Below are 14,803 nucleotides of genomic sequence, written 5' to 3' on the forward strand. Positions count from 1 at the left end.
CCAAAATAAATATGAGAGGGACTTTGGGCAGGGCCAAGGTGCCTTCAGTCTTCTGCAAAAAACACAACCTGGCTGCAACAGGTAGATGCAGGCTCTGATCCTCACCATGGTGGTGCCCTGGTGCTCTCTGGAGAACAGATAATGATGCAAACCTGCCACTCCTGGGTGGCTGATCCAGTCCCCAGGCATGGCCGCGACCCCCAGGCACAGCAAGGTGGTCCCCTCTGCCACCCAGTGAGGATGTGTTGGTGCCTTGGGAACAGGGAAGATTTCAGGGTTAGAAGCAAAGTGCATCATGTGAAGCTCATGCAAAAATGTCCCCACTGCATGAGTGGTTTCGTAATTAAGGAAACTGGGCTTTTCCTCCAAACCAGTGGCTTGGGAAAGAGGTGGTGACTGCAAAAAAATAACTTTCTCCTGACTGGGAATGGCAGGAATAGCCCCAGGCTGTGCCACGCTGGACCCCAGCATCCTGCTGCCCCAGGGGAGGTGGAGGTGGTGCCTTGTGGCAGTGGTGCTGCCCAGGACAAGTCAGGGGCAAAACAGCCAGCGAGATCCCCTGGGACTCGGATCTGCTGCAGAGCCATTTTCGGGATGTTATTTAATTAAGAGAAGGACCATTCCTCCCTGCAGAGCCAGCCCTGGCTCGAAGGCATGGCTGGGACATGCAGTGTCTGTCATTCAGGGCTTCCTCCGTGGCCTGAGCCAGCCCAGGGTCCCCTGAGTGGCACCAGGGCTCGGTGGGAACTGAGGGCACTCAGGGGTGGGGGAAATGGGGTACACTGCTGCCACAGAAATATAAATTTGGGTGCTTTTTTGCCAGAAAAACGTCCCTTAAACCTCGATCTGGAAATGGAATCAGTATGGGAAGAATTCAAAAAAACCAAAACCCACCAAACCAAAAAAACACAAACCAAAAAATTCCATACCAAAGCAAATGTACCTTCTCTTCCAAGAGGACGTTGGAGATTTTTACTCGAAGGGGAAGCCTGTGAGCTGGGAGGTTTGGGTTTAAACTGACACAAAATGGCACACACTGCTCCTGTGCTGCAGGAAGACGTGGTTGTGGGACAAAACATACTCTGGTGAGGAGCCTGCACACCCTGGCATCACCCAGGCACCCCAGGGAGGGGCACCCCACGGCACAGCACTGGGAAGGCAGCACCCAGTGTCCCCCTGACAGCAGGGCTGGACACCTGGCCATGGCCAGAGCACGTCCTGCAGCCTCCCCAGCCTACCCCAAAACCTAGCTGTAGGGATTTTTTCCCTACTAAAAACTATGGATTTTACATTTTTAAAATGTTGTTATCCTTTCACCTGAGTGCATGCAGGGCTGGGGTGCCTACACTGAGACATTCCTGGTGGGCCGGGCTCTCCGGCCAGGACGCGCTTCCTGCTGCGGACATGCCTCGGTTTGCAGGGAATCTCCACATCCTCAGCACCTCTGGGCAGGGGTCCCTGGGCACATTTCCCTCAGAGAGGAGCCCGTGGCACCCCCTGTGTGAGGGGCAGCAGAGGCAGGAACAAGAAGGAGGCTTCACCTTCCCTGTGAGCAGGGCTGGACAGCCCTGGGGTCTGCTCCGGTCTGCCCCGAAATCTCCACACAGCACTGAGTTTTCCAGGGCTCTGCCTGCTGAACACTCAGAGGGCTCACCACTGAGCCGGACTGGCCAGGGGGCTCAAACCCCTCATCTGGCAGGATAAACACCCCCAAAAAGTGGCCTCCACCCTCCTGCAAATCCAGCACGTAGCTGCACACGGAGCCTCACCAGTGCTGCTGGGACTGCGGCTGCCGTGGCGCACTGGTCGGGGAGGAGCACCTGCATTTTGGGGAGGGGAGGTGTGGGGGGCCCAGCATCCTTCCATGTGGGGAGCTGCATGCCAGGAGCTGCATGGCAACCCCACACATGGACATGGATGGTGCTCAGCCCAGGAGCCAGGTGGTCCCCCCTCAAATCACAGTGACAAGGGGGTCCTGAATCCTATTTTGGAGGGAGACAGGCTCCTCATCAGTGAGTGCCCCTCTAAACCCAGACCCAGCAGCACATGGGCTGCTCCTTTGGTCACCACACTGGTCCCAGACTGGCCAGGAGGGTGTCTGGGGTGCCAGACCAGCAGCTGGGCAGGTTCTCCTGCCACGGCTGAAGGCGATGCCGCTCTCCCATCCCCAGGCTAGCACCGACAGCCATTTCTGCTCCATCCATCCCGAGCAGGGGAGCACCATGGCTTTGACTGGGGTCACTGGCATGTGCCTGGCTGGAAGGGGGCATTCTTACTTTGGTTTTATATTTTTTAGCTCATGTACACTGTGGAACTGCTGTGAAATCCCCCCTGGCCCCAACGCTTGGCCACGGTGAGCGGCGAGGGCAGAGCTGGCTGCACGAGCTGGGCAGATCCAGGCAGAGAAATGGCTGCAGGCCCTTGTGACAGGGAAGGTCCTGCCAAGTGTCCCCCCAGGGCTCTGCTGCAGCCCCCAGGGACACAGGAGCCCCCCAGGGACTCAGCACGCTGCTTGCCAGGATTGTCCCCTGTCCCAGCTTGCACAAAGTGACGGCAAGGCTGGAGCTGGCCCAGGGCCAGCGCTCGCCCGGGCACTGAGAGCAGCCTGAATCAGGTGCCGCAGTGGTGGGGAGAGGAGCACTTGGAGAAAAGGTCCCTGGAGACCACCATGGGGCTTTCTGCTCCTCTCTGAGGGGCCAAAGAGGCCTTGCATCTTCTCCTGTGCTCTCATGGATGTGCATCCCCTTGGACACTCCATGCCAGCACGGCAGCCAGCCTGGGATGCTGGTGAGGAGCCATCCCTGCAGCATGTTCGGCTGGGGGGTAGCAACACTGTGATCATCCCCTGCCCCTCCTGAGGCTGCCTCCATACACCAGGGCAGATAAATTCCCAGCACAACTTCTTTTTCTGGGGCCAGATCCCCATCCCAAGTGTGGTTTCCCACCAAGCCACCTCAGCTGCAAGCATCCACCCTGCTCCACACCATCCTCACCATCAGGTGAGGGGACACCCACCCGTGGGCTCCCATCGTGCTGCTCCCCTCACACTCACCCCAGGGCGCGGGGGTCCCCGCGGGCGGCAGGGGCAGCGGCCGCGGCCGGGCCTTGGCGGCGCTGGCGGCGATGCGGGCGGGACCCAGGTACTCCACGTAGGTGCCGGGGAAGTCTCCGCGCTCCTTGGTGCGCTCGTTGACGCCGTGCAGCCACCCCTGGGGGTTGCGCTCGTCCCCGTCCTTGTAGTTGGGGCTGCTGAGCAGCCCGGCCCTGCTGACGGTCAGCACATCCCCGGGGCACAGCGCCAGGTCCTCCTCGCGGTCCTTCTGGTACTCGTAGAGGGCCCGGTACTGCAGCCCATCCGAGGAGGCCATGGCGGGCTCACAGCAGGCCCAGCCCGCCGGGCATCGAGGCCGCTCGGGGCAGCTGGGGCCGGGCTGGGGCACTGCGGGGCTCGGAGCGCTCCCTGCCCTGCACACACACGGGGAGAACCTCGCTGTTGGCAAATCTGCGGGATGGAGAGCGGCTGCTGACCCTCCGAGCCCGGAACTGCTGTGGGGCCTCACCAGCGCCTGGGAGCCGCTGGCTCAGGTGAGGGCAAGGAGCTGTTTCTTCACCGGGGCACACGGAGGGAGCGAATGAGGCTCTTGGGGGTACAGGGGACAATCGGGGTCCTCGTTAGCCTGGCTTCATCCGCGCCGTGCTGGGGACATCCCTCCCTGCCAACGAGAGAAAGGCAGCGCGTTAGTGACCCAAGCCGTGCCCTGGCCCGTCCCCCATGCCCGGCTCCCGGCGCAGGGAGAGCCCCGCGGCTCCCTCGGCTCCCGCTTCCCAGGGAGCTCCCGCCAGCAGGGCTCGGCCACTGCACGCAGGGAAAGTACCGGCAAGAGTCTGGAAAGTAGGGCAAGAGATCACGCCACGGGTTTTTAAAATAGACATATGTGCTGAGAAACCTCCTGCCGCACGCAGCTCCCCTCCGGCAGCTCCAGCCTGGCACTGCTGCACGGAGCTGGCAAATGAAGATGTAGATTTTTCATATGGGTTTGGTTTGGGGGGTTTTTCCTTTTTTTTTTTTTTTTAATTTTTTTTGGTGCATTTTTATGTATTCCTCCAAGAGTGACATCATCCCTGGGGGGAAAGACTGTGCTGCTGCCGCCCCACTGTCCCCCAGCTTCCAGCAGGACCCCGCGGAAGAGGGATGGAGGGATGATGAGCAGCAGCCGTCTGTCCGTCCAGCCATCCACCCGCCTCCCAGAGCCCTCCCGCCGCCCCTCCAGCCTTACCGGGCGCGGTGGCTCCAGCGGCGGGAGCGGAGAGCGGGAGCGGAGCGGAGCCGGCTCCCGGCCCCGCCGAGCCGCGCTCCGGCGGTGATGTCAGCGTCCCTCCTCCTCCTCCTCCTCCTCCTCCCGCTCGGTAGCCGGGTGGCCCCCCCGCCGCAGCGCGTCGGGGGGCGGGGGGCACCCGGCTACCGAGCAGGAGGAGGGAGAATTGTAGGAGTAGGTGGATGACTTCATTCCCAGATGCAGCAGCTCTGCTCCCAAATTGCATCCTCTGTAGGATGGAGATCTCCCGTCTGTGGGTCTCCATCCATCCTCAGGGGTGCTAAAGGACAGGAGGGGACCAGCACCCCATGGACACCCCCTGATGCCAGGCAGATCTCCCTGTGCACCCACACAGAACCCCATTCCTTAACCAGGCTGGAAAAACACGCACAGGACAGGCAGAAGACGTCATGGAGAATCCCAGCTCAGGGATGCTCTGGTTCCTCACTCTCCTCCTGAGCTTGGACGAGCTATCCCAGTGTTTGTCTGTCTGTGAGGCACAGGGAGATGGATGTGATGTTCCCAAAGGCTTGCTTTGGTTGTTGTTCTTTTATTTTTCCCTAAATCCTTGTTTTTCATGCTGACTTCTCTGAAATGGTCGTGGCTCCTTGTCTTTGCTGCAGGTTGGACATCCTAAAAATAGATGGTACCTAAAACACGGGCTCTGGGAAATGCATGCTGGCTGAATGCAAGCCACTGCAGGCAGCAGTGCAGGGGTGGCACAAAGTCCAAGGAGGAGCACCAGGTTCTGGGAAAACTGAGGAAGCAGACTCAGAGGCCAGCAGAGCAGTGCAGGAGATGTGTGACCCTTCTCATCCATAATTTCAGCAACCCCCCTTTGTTTCCCTGTAGTGCACAGCTGATGGTGCAGGGCAGCAGCATCCTGGGGGATTCCTCCTCAGCTGCACTTCCTTGGGCAACACACAGCCCCAGTGCCCCTGTCCCCAGCTGGATCCAGCCCACCTGCTGGTCCTTGGGGATAAAAAGGGATTTTTCTCTCCCTTGTCTCATTTCTGCTGGCACCATGCTGCTGTCACTGCAGGTGGGATGGGGTCAGAGGTGGCTGTGAACAGCCAGGTGCTGCCCTGCCCATGGTCCTGCTTCCCCAGTCATGATCCCTGTGCCCCACCAAGGGTGAAGAGGTTTTGCTGAGCGTCTGGTGTCCCCAGCGTGTCCCCAGGGCTGTGGAGTCAGCCAGGCTGAGCACAGGGCCAGTGGTGCTCTGGGGGCTGCCTGGGGAAAGGCAGGGAGGTGTTTCCCTCCTGGGCCAGGATGGGAGCTGGGGAGGCTGGTGGGCACATCCCCACCAGTGTCACACCCATCCTGCCCCAGGATCCATCCCATACACAGCCAGGAATCAGCACAGCCCTGCAGCTCAGGGGCAGGGGAGCAGCCTGGCATGAACCCCTCATCTCCCCTTCCCAGGCTGCTGATGGCATCCCTCCTGCCCAGGGCAAGTATCTCCATTTCAAGGGAGGCTCCTGCCTTCCTTAGCAGACATGACATCTGTCTTTCCAAATTAAGACAATCTTTCCCTCCTGATGCACCTCGAGGTCCCCAAACACAAAGGCACCATTTCCTGTTGGGGTCAAGTTCCACTGCCCCCAACCCTGCAATGGTTGTGTGGGGCTGAGCATCACCCCAGCTCTCAGTGGCTGGCTCCTGTCCCCAGAACCCCCAGAGCAGCCCTGACACCCCATTCCAGCTGCTCTGCACCAGGATCATCCCCAGAACTCTGCACCCTGGGCTGCCCCTCACCCTGTGTCACCCTGTGTCACCACCCCCTCACCACTGCAGCCCAGGGTGGGCACATCCCCCAGGGTGGGCAGAGGGCCCTCAGGAGCACCCTGTGAAGGCTGCAAGAGGTGCTCCAGAACTTCTCTGCTATTGATTGAGCCAGAGGAGCTGCTGGTCAGGCCCTGATTAATCCACCCTCGCTGGATTAATGAGCAGCACTCATGGCAATGAGAGCTTTGCCGAGGCTTGCCTGGCCTTGGCTGCTCTGTGGAGAGCAGGAGGAGCTGTCCTTGCTCCCTGCAGCCCACAGCTCCCTTCAGGCCTCCTTTGCTCCCTGTCTGGGCAGCCCAGGGTGGCTCTGTGGGGAGGAGAGCGATGTGTCCCCAATGGGGTCCCCATGTCCTTCTGCAGTTTCTCTCCTCCCCTGCCTGGAGGGACAACCCTTGGTGGGAGCATCTCCAGGGAATGCTCAGCTCATCTTGGCTGCCTGTCCTGGCCTTTCCAGAGTGGCAGGGGTCCCACTGCTCCCTCTTTTCTTTTGGGGGCTGCCATGCTCATGTCCAGGGCAGTTGGCCACATGGCTGTGAGTAAATAGAGCAGAAATAGAGCTGTTAACATGCCCGGCTGCAGAAAGTGAGGCTGCAGAGTGGGCTGAGCCCTTCCCGGCCAGAAAAAACGTAGAGAAAAGATTTTTGATTTCCTTTGACATTTTAGAGGTGGCTTTTTTGGTATCGCCACTGTTTTCTCAATTCAGAATGGGTCTTGCTTTGCTTTCTCTTTAGAAGCAGGAAAACTCCATGAATCTTGGTTTTCTTCCAAGTGCCCAGAACTGAGCTATGTGGATTCTGGTTTAGGGAGAGCCCCTTCAAACAACCTCCCAGTGTGGCATCCACGGACAACCTCTCACCACTTGCTCCAACACCCCCAAACTGCCTGATGGGCTGGGGCTACCCCTGCCTGGGGAGGCTGCACAAAACCCCAGGGACACAGGGATAGGCTGGAGGGGCTGCTGGGGCTCTCTCCTGCCTCTCTGCAGGGCTGGAGCTTCACAGCAAGGCAGCTGCCAGGAGCTGCTGGAGGGGGTGTTGCAGGGCACCCCGGCCTGGGGACACAGTGCCACCTCAATGCCACCTCAATGCCACCCCTCTGGGCAGCAGGAGCGGGGCTGGGCCGGGTCCCACACCCGAGCTGGGTGGGAGCAGGAAGCTCCAGCACCCTCCAGCCCCGGTCACCGTGTCTGGCGGGCCGGCACAGCCGCAGCAGCCCCGGAGCGGCGGCGCTCGCACGGAGCTGTCCCGGTGCGACCCCTCCGCATCCCCGGCGCGGCAGCCGCCGATCGGCGCGGCCCTGGGTAGGGAATGCAGGGGGATCTGCCGGCCTGGACACGCGTGGGGAACAGGGAAATGGGGTCTGGGCTTTGGGGGACAGGCGCGGGTGGAAACCCAGCCCGGCGCAAAGGAGGGATGCTGCCATCGGGCCCCTTGTTGGTTATCAGCGTACAGCTGGGACAGCACCGCGATTAGCACCACATCATCATCCCTGTGAGACTCAGGGACAGATCCTCCCCTGAGGGACACGCACAGGGCAGGGAGGCACTGCTGGCACACACTGGCACTGCTGGCACACCCTGGCACTGCCCCTTTTCACCCCTGGGTTTACACCCCGGCCCCACTGGAGAGGTCGCGGCACCGGATGGGGCAGCTCCTGGTTTTGTGACTCCAGCCGTGGTTTTGCATAGCCACAGGAATGAGGAGCGCTCCCCCGGGAGCGGGAGCTGCAGCCACAAGGAAATCGGTGTGGTCGCACTGCCTGATCCCTCCCAGGGTGGGGGAACTGGGATTTCCCCAGCTCTCCAGCCAAAATGCTTTGACTCCCTTCGAGGCTGAAATATTTCAAGACATCAGAAACTTTTGGCTGATGCAGATGTTTATTTCTCTGAATCAGGAGGTGGGAAGTGATGAATTCAGCTCAAATCTGCAACATTCAGTAACTTCCATCTGCAAGCCCAAAGTCAGGTTCATCGCTGGCACATTGCCGTGTGTCTGTCCATCCTGACTGTCCCGGTGTCTGGACAGACAGCTGGGTAGATGCTGCCAGCCCAAAACAGACCTGGGAAAGCCCTTTGCAAGGGACTCACCTGGCTGGGGAAATCCCAAAATGCTGTCAGTCACAGACCTGGCTGGTCTCCATGGCTGGTGATGCCTGGGGCCTTTCACCCAGTGCTTTACCAGGAGGGAAACTGAGGCCACTTCCCTGCTCTCAGTGTCCCAGGGAAGCTGCCTGGGAGAGCTTTGCTGCCCCTGCCCTGGTGAGAGGCATCCCCAGGCTCCAGGGAGGGGATGCTGAGGATCCAGCTGGCCTGTGGGAGAGGATGGGGACAGCAGGGAGATGGTGTGGCCTTGCTGGGCAGCAGGGACGTGGGAATGTCACTGGACTCGTCCTTCTGTGGTCAGATCAGGCCTTCCCAGAGAACCAGAAAATCCAGCCCTGGCTCCCTAATGGGGCTCAGGGTGGGATGCTGGGGAGCAGCTGAACCCCAGGCTGTGGCACCAGGCGCTGGAGAAGGTGAGGGGAGCAGTCCATAGGTTGTTCTCATTTTTCCCCTGTGGCTGGCAATGACTGAGAGGGACAGCAAGTATTCATGTATTTGCCAAAACTGATTTTTAGGGTGGGGGATTGTGTGCAGCAAAGAGGGCCAGGTTGGGATGGGGCAGCTTTTGGGAGAGGGACAATATGAGAGGGGGTTTGGGAGCAGCTGTCCCCCTTTGGGAGAGGAATGAAGGCTTGGCCCCGACCCTGAGCAGCTTCCTGGCAGGAAGGACTGAGGCTACAGGCACTGAGGGGGCGAGGGCCACGGCCCCCAGCTGCAGCAGGGGCTGTGCTCATGCCCAGGGTGCCTGGCAGGGTTAGAGGCTTCCCCCAAATACCACTGTGGTTTGGCTGGAGCCAATGGGGCTGACTTCATCCTGCTGAAATGTATCATTACAGCCAGGCAGGGAATGTGCTCTGGGGTTTTGGGGGAGCTGGGTGTGGGGTGGAGCGTGCTGAGCACACAGAGCCTGGTTTCCTGCAGGATGAGGTCTCCCCTGCCTCCTGCATCGCTCTGTGGTTTGATGACAAGTTGAAGGGACATGCTGTGGGTTCTGGTGAGGGGACCAGCACCAGCTCCTGCCCCAAAGGAGCCCTTGGACAGTCAGGGATCACTGCCAGGGCCAGGCCTGGCGAGGCAGCATCCCCCTCTGGGCTGTGTGACCCTTGCAGTCCCCCTCTGTGTGAAACCAGCCCTGTTTCAAAGCGTCTTTCCAAACAAAATCACTTTTGGCAACCCTTAGGCAATGGCAGGTCTCCGCTGACTGCTCCAGTGCTGGCATCTGTCATGGCTGTCACTGTGTCACTGTCCTCTCCCGCCTCACCCTGTTGTGTCCCCGCCAGCAAAACTCCACCTGGCTGTGCAGCACCGGGGGGACGGCCGGTGCAGCTTTGGGTTCTCCTTTGCAAAACGGCTCGTGGGGCCGTTCCCCATTTGCCAGCTTCTCCTTTGGCCCAGGATATTGGAAATTTGGGGTTTGCAGAGCCCCCTGCGGTGCTGAGGAGGGGGAGCAGCAGGTCACCCACAGAATCGGCCTGCAGGGATGGGGTGCCCCAGCAGAGAGAGGCCGGGGTGTGACCCCGTGAGTGCTGGGGTGCCCCAGCCGAGGATCCCCGGGCACGGTGCCCAGGGCGCAGCGGTGGTCGCGCACGGCCGCGGGGACAGGCAGGGCTCAGACCCCGCCGGGTGGGGCTGGCCCCGCTGTGCCCTGGCAGTGCCCCACGGCACAGGGACCCCGCGGGGAGCCGGAGTGTCCCGGGGAGGCGGCAGAGGGCAGCAGGGCTCCGGTGCGGCGGCCCGGGGGTGGCCCCGGCGGGGCGGGGGGCGCGGCGGCGGGGGCGGCCCCGGGCGCGCCCCGTTAAAAGGCGGCACCTGCGGGGCGGGGGAGGCACAGCGGGCTGGGCAGGACGGGGCTGGACGGACGGTCGGATCTGCTCTCCCTTCAGGTAAGTTGTGTCTGTCCCTCCCCGCCCGTGGGGACACCTGGAGGGGCGCTGGGCTCTGGGGAGCAGCGGCTGCGCTGGGCGGGGGCTCCCCCGGTAACCTCTCTGCTCTCCGCAGGTGCAAAGATGGGGTGCTTCACCTTTATCAAGGTCATGATGATCCTCTTCAACCTGGCCATCTTCGTAAGTGCGCCGTAAGGGGGCTGGGGTCTGCGGGAGGGGTCCCGGGGAGCCCCCGGAGCCCGGTGTGGGTGGGTCAGGGTCTGGCTGTGCTCTCCTGCGCCTCCGGACTCCTTTCTGCGGGCCATGGGGTGCAGGTGGGACCTGCCGAGCCCAGCGGGCTGTGCCGTGCTCCGGGGACAGTGGCTGTTGCATCAGCTGCCCCCGTCCCTCGCTGTGTGAAGCTCGGCAAACTGCTGATGCCCCAGAGCAGTGGGTTCGCTGTGTCCCTGCCTGGGGGCTCTGCCTCTGTACGGGAGCAGCCCCCGTGTGTGGCTGTGGCTTTGGGGTTCCCGAGTGTCGGGAATTCAGAGCACTGAAGGCTCTGCTCCCACCGGGGCAAAGGGAGTGGAGCTGGCAGGAGCTGCCCTGGCCCTGCAGGAGCCACCTGGAAGGGGCTGTGGTAGGGGAAGGAGGGGGTGCAGAGCCTCCCATCTCGCTCTGCTGAAACACCCCCTCTGTAAAGCCCCTGCCAGGATTTGAGTGTGGTGGGGAAAGTCGAGGGGGCAGAGGGGAGGGCTGGCACATCTGCAGGCTGCCCAGAGCTGACCTTGCCCAGGAGTACACGGCTGCCTGGGGTCAGGGGCTGCCCAGTTTCTCCTCTGGGTAGGCAGGCAGCCGCCCTGCATGAGGAGCTTGTGGCAGTGGGATGGTGGCCAGAGCCTGAACTGGCCCTGTGGAATCGTGGTGGCACTGCTGCCTTGGCTGCTCCACTGCTGGCACCGAAACCCCTCAGCTGTGACACTGCCCAGGGGAGGTGCTGGTGGTGTTTCAGGGTGCTGACCTGTCTGGCAGTGCCACAGAGTCTTGCTTTGGTGTGGTGAAAAACTGCCAAGGGGAGAAACACCTGTGCCAGGGCTTTGCCCAGGTATCAAATCTCGTGCCTACCTGGATGCTGACATTGCCTTTCTCTTCCCAGCTCAGTGGTGGGACCCTCCTGGGAGTTGGCATCTGGGTCAAAGTGGATGGAGAGTCATTCCTGAAAATATTTGGGACGCTGTCCTCCAGCATCCTGCAGGTTGTGAATGTGGCCTATCTCCTCATTGTCATTGGTGCCATCCTGCTGGTGATCGGCTTCCTCGGGTGCTATGGTGCCCAGAAGGAGAGCAAATGTCTCCTGATGATGGTATGGACCTGACTGACCTCCTTATCAAGCCTCATCTGAGCTGGGTCTGTGGTGGGGGAGGCCTGATGGGCAGATTTCTCTGGGGATGTTTCCATATGGTGGCAGTCTGGGTGGCCCTTGGAAAGGCAGTGCTGGACTCAGTCTGCTCCAGAAAGGGTGAGAGGAGGCAGGAGGGTGTGCTGAGTTGAGGTCCCTCTCTTGGAGAGTGTCCAGAGGGCCCAGCCCTACGCAGGTGGAGGGCTGGCACAGCCCTGGTGGAGGGAGGACCCCAAAGTTGAGCAGAGCTGAGGGCAGTGAGGCAGGAGGGCTGGAGCCCTGGGGAGGCAGATGGGTTCCGGGGGTCCCTGAGGATTCTGGCTGTGGTTTGACCTCCCTCCCCTTGCTGTGTCCTAGTTCTTCTCAGTGGTGCTGATCATCTTCATTGCTGAAGTTGCTGCTGCCGTGGTGGCTCTGGTCTTCACAGGACTTGTGAGTGCAATCCCTGAGTCTTGGGTTGGGCTGATCTGGGACACGTCCTACCCCTTGGGAAAACAGGAGCCATGGGCTGGCAGTGCTGCCCGTGGGTGTGGCTGCTCAGGGTGGTCAGTGCTGCAGGAGGAAGGGATATTGGGATATTGTCACTGCTGCCACCAGCTATGTGGGCAAGCTGGAGTGGCCTGAGGGTGGTGGGAGCAGGGTTCCTGTTCTACCATAACCCCCATATTTTTAGGACAAGTTTTGCCCACTTTCTGTCAAGCCCCTCAGTCCCGAACCAGCTCAGGCCTGACACCTCCCCACCTCTGAGGGAGGAGCCACTGGAGGAGGAAGTTCCTATTGCCTCATGCTGAGCAAACTCACCCCATTATTAGGCACCTGAGAAACCACCTGGCGAGAAAGGTGACTGCCTCATTAGGCACTGGAGAAGTCAGCCACAGGGCAAACTCATTCCTGGCTCCCTCACTTAACGCTGCTTATCAGATGACTCAGGGCATAAGTGACCTTGTGCCATAAAGCTCTGCTTGGTGGGGAGGAGGAAAACTCTCTGTGGGTCAAACGGCCATAGTGTGACTGCTGGCCATGCTGGGTGTTTTTGGTTTTCTCTCCATAGGCTGAGACCAGTATGGGGGCTCTCAGCCCTGTGGTGCTCCCCAGGACCTTCTCTGATGGTGTTTTCCTGCCCTTTCTTCCAGGCAGAGACGTTACTGACAGGGCTGGTGACCCCCCTGCTGAAGGAGAAGTATGGGGCGGATGACGCATTCACACAGATCTGGAATATCACCATGACAGAGGTGTGCTGAGCCCTGTGGGTCTCACCTGAGGGTTGGGATCCTCCCAACTTGGGTTCAGGTGGTGCACATCTGGGTAGGACAGTGAGAGGGAAGTGGGGACATGCCACAGTCCTGGATGTGCTGAGCTGTCACCACCTCCTCAATTCCCCAGGCTCCTGGGAACTGCCTGCTTGGGGCTGGTGGGGTGGGAGCTGTGTGTGATGGTGTGTGGGGCAAAACCCTGGTGCCAAGGTGATACTGAGCAGGGTGGAGCTGGGTGATCCCTCCATGAGCCAGTGGGGTCCGGATGGTGTCAGAGCATGGAGGGAGACCTGAAGGATGCTCTTCCCATCCCTTCCTCTCTGTCCCTCCTAGGTTCACTGCTGTGGCCTGAATAACTACACAGACTTCAACAACTCCTACTATTTTGATACACACCACGGCTACCCCAGGCAGTGCTGTGGCACGGAGGAACCCTGCAACAGCACTGTGGCTGCAGAAATGGCTGTCCAGGTATGGGTGTGCTGCTGGCAGAGCCTGGCTTGGGGTGTGCCTGGGCATGGGGAGGGAGACCTGTCCTGTAGCTCCAGCCCCAGCTCTGCACATGGTGCTCCCACGGGCTTTAAGTTCTGGGGGGAAGCTGTGGTGGCCTTGGCTTGTCCCTGCTAGAAACAAGTAAAGTTATTATGTTGTCCTGGTCCTAAAGGGAATAGGGTGGTATGCTTGATGCTGGGCATGAACCCAGGCACCACTTTGCCTTTTTGGGTGATTTTCCTGCTTCTTCCCTTCCTTTCCTTGCTCCCCACCCAATATTTGGTCTGAGAAGTGGCTGAGTTGCCCCTGAGGCCTCAGACCTTCCCCATGGCAGTTTGCTCTGGGTTGGAGGAGCAGTCCCTCCCTTCCTGGGGGAAGCTGTGCCCTGGCAGTTGGGGTGTCACCACTCTTGCCATCCTCACCCATGTGGTTGCCCCGTGCAGGGCTGTTTCAACCAGATCCTGGAAGAAATCAGGACCAACGCAGGGGTGGCAGGCGGCGTGGCAGCCGGCATCGCTGCCTTGGAGGTGAGTGCCTGAGCCCTGCTCTGCTGCTCTCCTTGTGCCTGGAGGAGGGGCTGGGCCAGCCTGGGGGCCCAGGGGGCTGGTGCAGCTCCAGATACTGAGCCTTCTTCCCTGGGCACGTCTAGCCCTCTCCTGGTGCCCTGGGCATGGTGGGCTGTGACCCAAAGCCCTGCTGGGAAGGGGAGGGAGGCTGCACATCTGAGGGGGCTGATTTGCACCTTTCCACCCCCAGATTGCAGCCATGGCCGTCTCCATGTACCTGTACTGCCGGCTGGATGAGAAGTGACCCCCTGAGGCAGGAGGATGAGCTGCCACCCCCCATGCTGGGGTGCACCTGTGATGTGCCATGCTGTCAGGGGGACCCCATCCCTCCCCGGGTCTGATGCTCTCCTGTGCACTGTGATTTGTAGCTGTATTTTGATCTACTGAGCTGGGATCTGTAGAGTTTGTGTATATTTTTGTACTGATATGGCATACAGAGCTTGTACATAGAGATTTGGGGTGGGTTTTGATTGGGAGGGGATGTTGGGAGAAGCTGCTTGGTCTGTTTGGCTGATGCCAGCAGGAGATAAAGCAGCACAGGGGCTGTTCAGGGCTGCTGATCTGGCAATGGCACAGTGATGCCCTTCCCTGGCATGGAGACAGCCCTGGTGGTCCCTGGCTCTGCAGGGGCTGAGGCTGCCCTGTACCCCGTGCCATTTTGTGCCTGAGCCCCTCTCCCTGCTGTAAAGAATGGCAAATAAATTTTTCATCTTGGATACAAATTATTTTCTGGAGTTGATCTTGGTGCTGCCTTTAATAAAGACCCTCTGCTGGGTTGGGAGTGCGGGGATGAGGGCTGCCTCACCTCCCTCTCCATTCCCTTCCCTGTCCTTGCAGGCAGCATAGCCCTGCCCACAGCCTCCCTGCCCTCCTTGCCTGTGGCTCCCCACCTGTTCAGGTGCTTGGAAACAGAGCAGCCCTGTGTTTGCACAACAGACAGGGTGGAGGGAGGACACCACCCTTCCATCCCCTGCCCTCTGCAACAGCCACTGCTTGCTCACAGCACCCAGCCAGGGACTCAGCAGC

At 60.4% G+C, this 14,803-nt stretch overlaps 2 protein-coding genes across 2 annotated transcripts in view; one reads left to right on the plus strand and one right to left on the minus strand.

Moving 5' to 3' along the window:
• The window catches only part of PIK3R3 (phosphoinositide-3-kinase regulatory subunit 3), a 77,492-nt gene extending 73,084 nt beyond the window's left edge, over window positions 1–4,408 (minus strand). The window contains exons 1-2 of the mRNA XM_064720374.1: window positions 4,278–4,408; window positions 3,053–3,713 (exon numbers count right to left, since the gene is read on the minus strand). Of these exons, the coding sequence (XP_064576444.1) occupies window positions 3,053–3,368 (316 nt within the window). The 5' untranslated portion in view covers window positions 3,369–3,713; window positions 4,278–4,408. The remainder of the gene's footprint in view (window positions 1–3,052; window positions 3,714–4,277) is intronic.
• Window positions 4,409–10,034: 5,626 nt separating this feature from the next.
• TSPAN1 (tetraspanin 1) lies at window positions 10,035–14,501 on the plus strand. Its single transcript, XM_064719749.1, has 8 exons — window positions 10,035–10,088; window positions 10,204–10,268; window positions 11,224–11,430; window positions 11,824–11,898; window positions 12,600–12,698; window positions 13,053–13,190; window positions 13,655–13,738; window positions 13,968–14,501. The coding sequence occupies exons 2-8, from the start codon at window positions 10,212–10,214 to the stop codon at window positions 14,019–14,021; spliced, it is 714 nt and encodes a 237-aa protein (XP_064575819.1). The 5' UTR covers window positions 10,035–10,088; window positions 10,204–10,211; the 3' UTR covers window positions 14,022–14,501.
• The last annotated feature ends 302 nt before the right edge of the window (window positions 14,502–14,803 follow it).

Source organism: Zonotrichia leucophrys, chromosome 8 (assembly GCF_028769735.1).
Source record: "Zonotrichia leucophrys gambelii isolate GWCS_2022_RI chromosome 8, RI_Zleu_2.0, whole genome shotgun sequence".
Lineage (NCBI taxonomy): Eukaryota > Metazoa > Chordata > Aves > Passeriformes > Passerellidae > Zonotrichia > Zonotrichia leucophrys.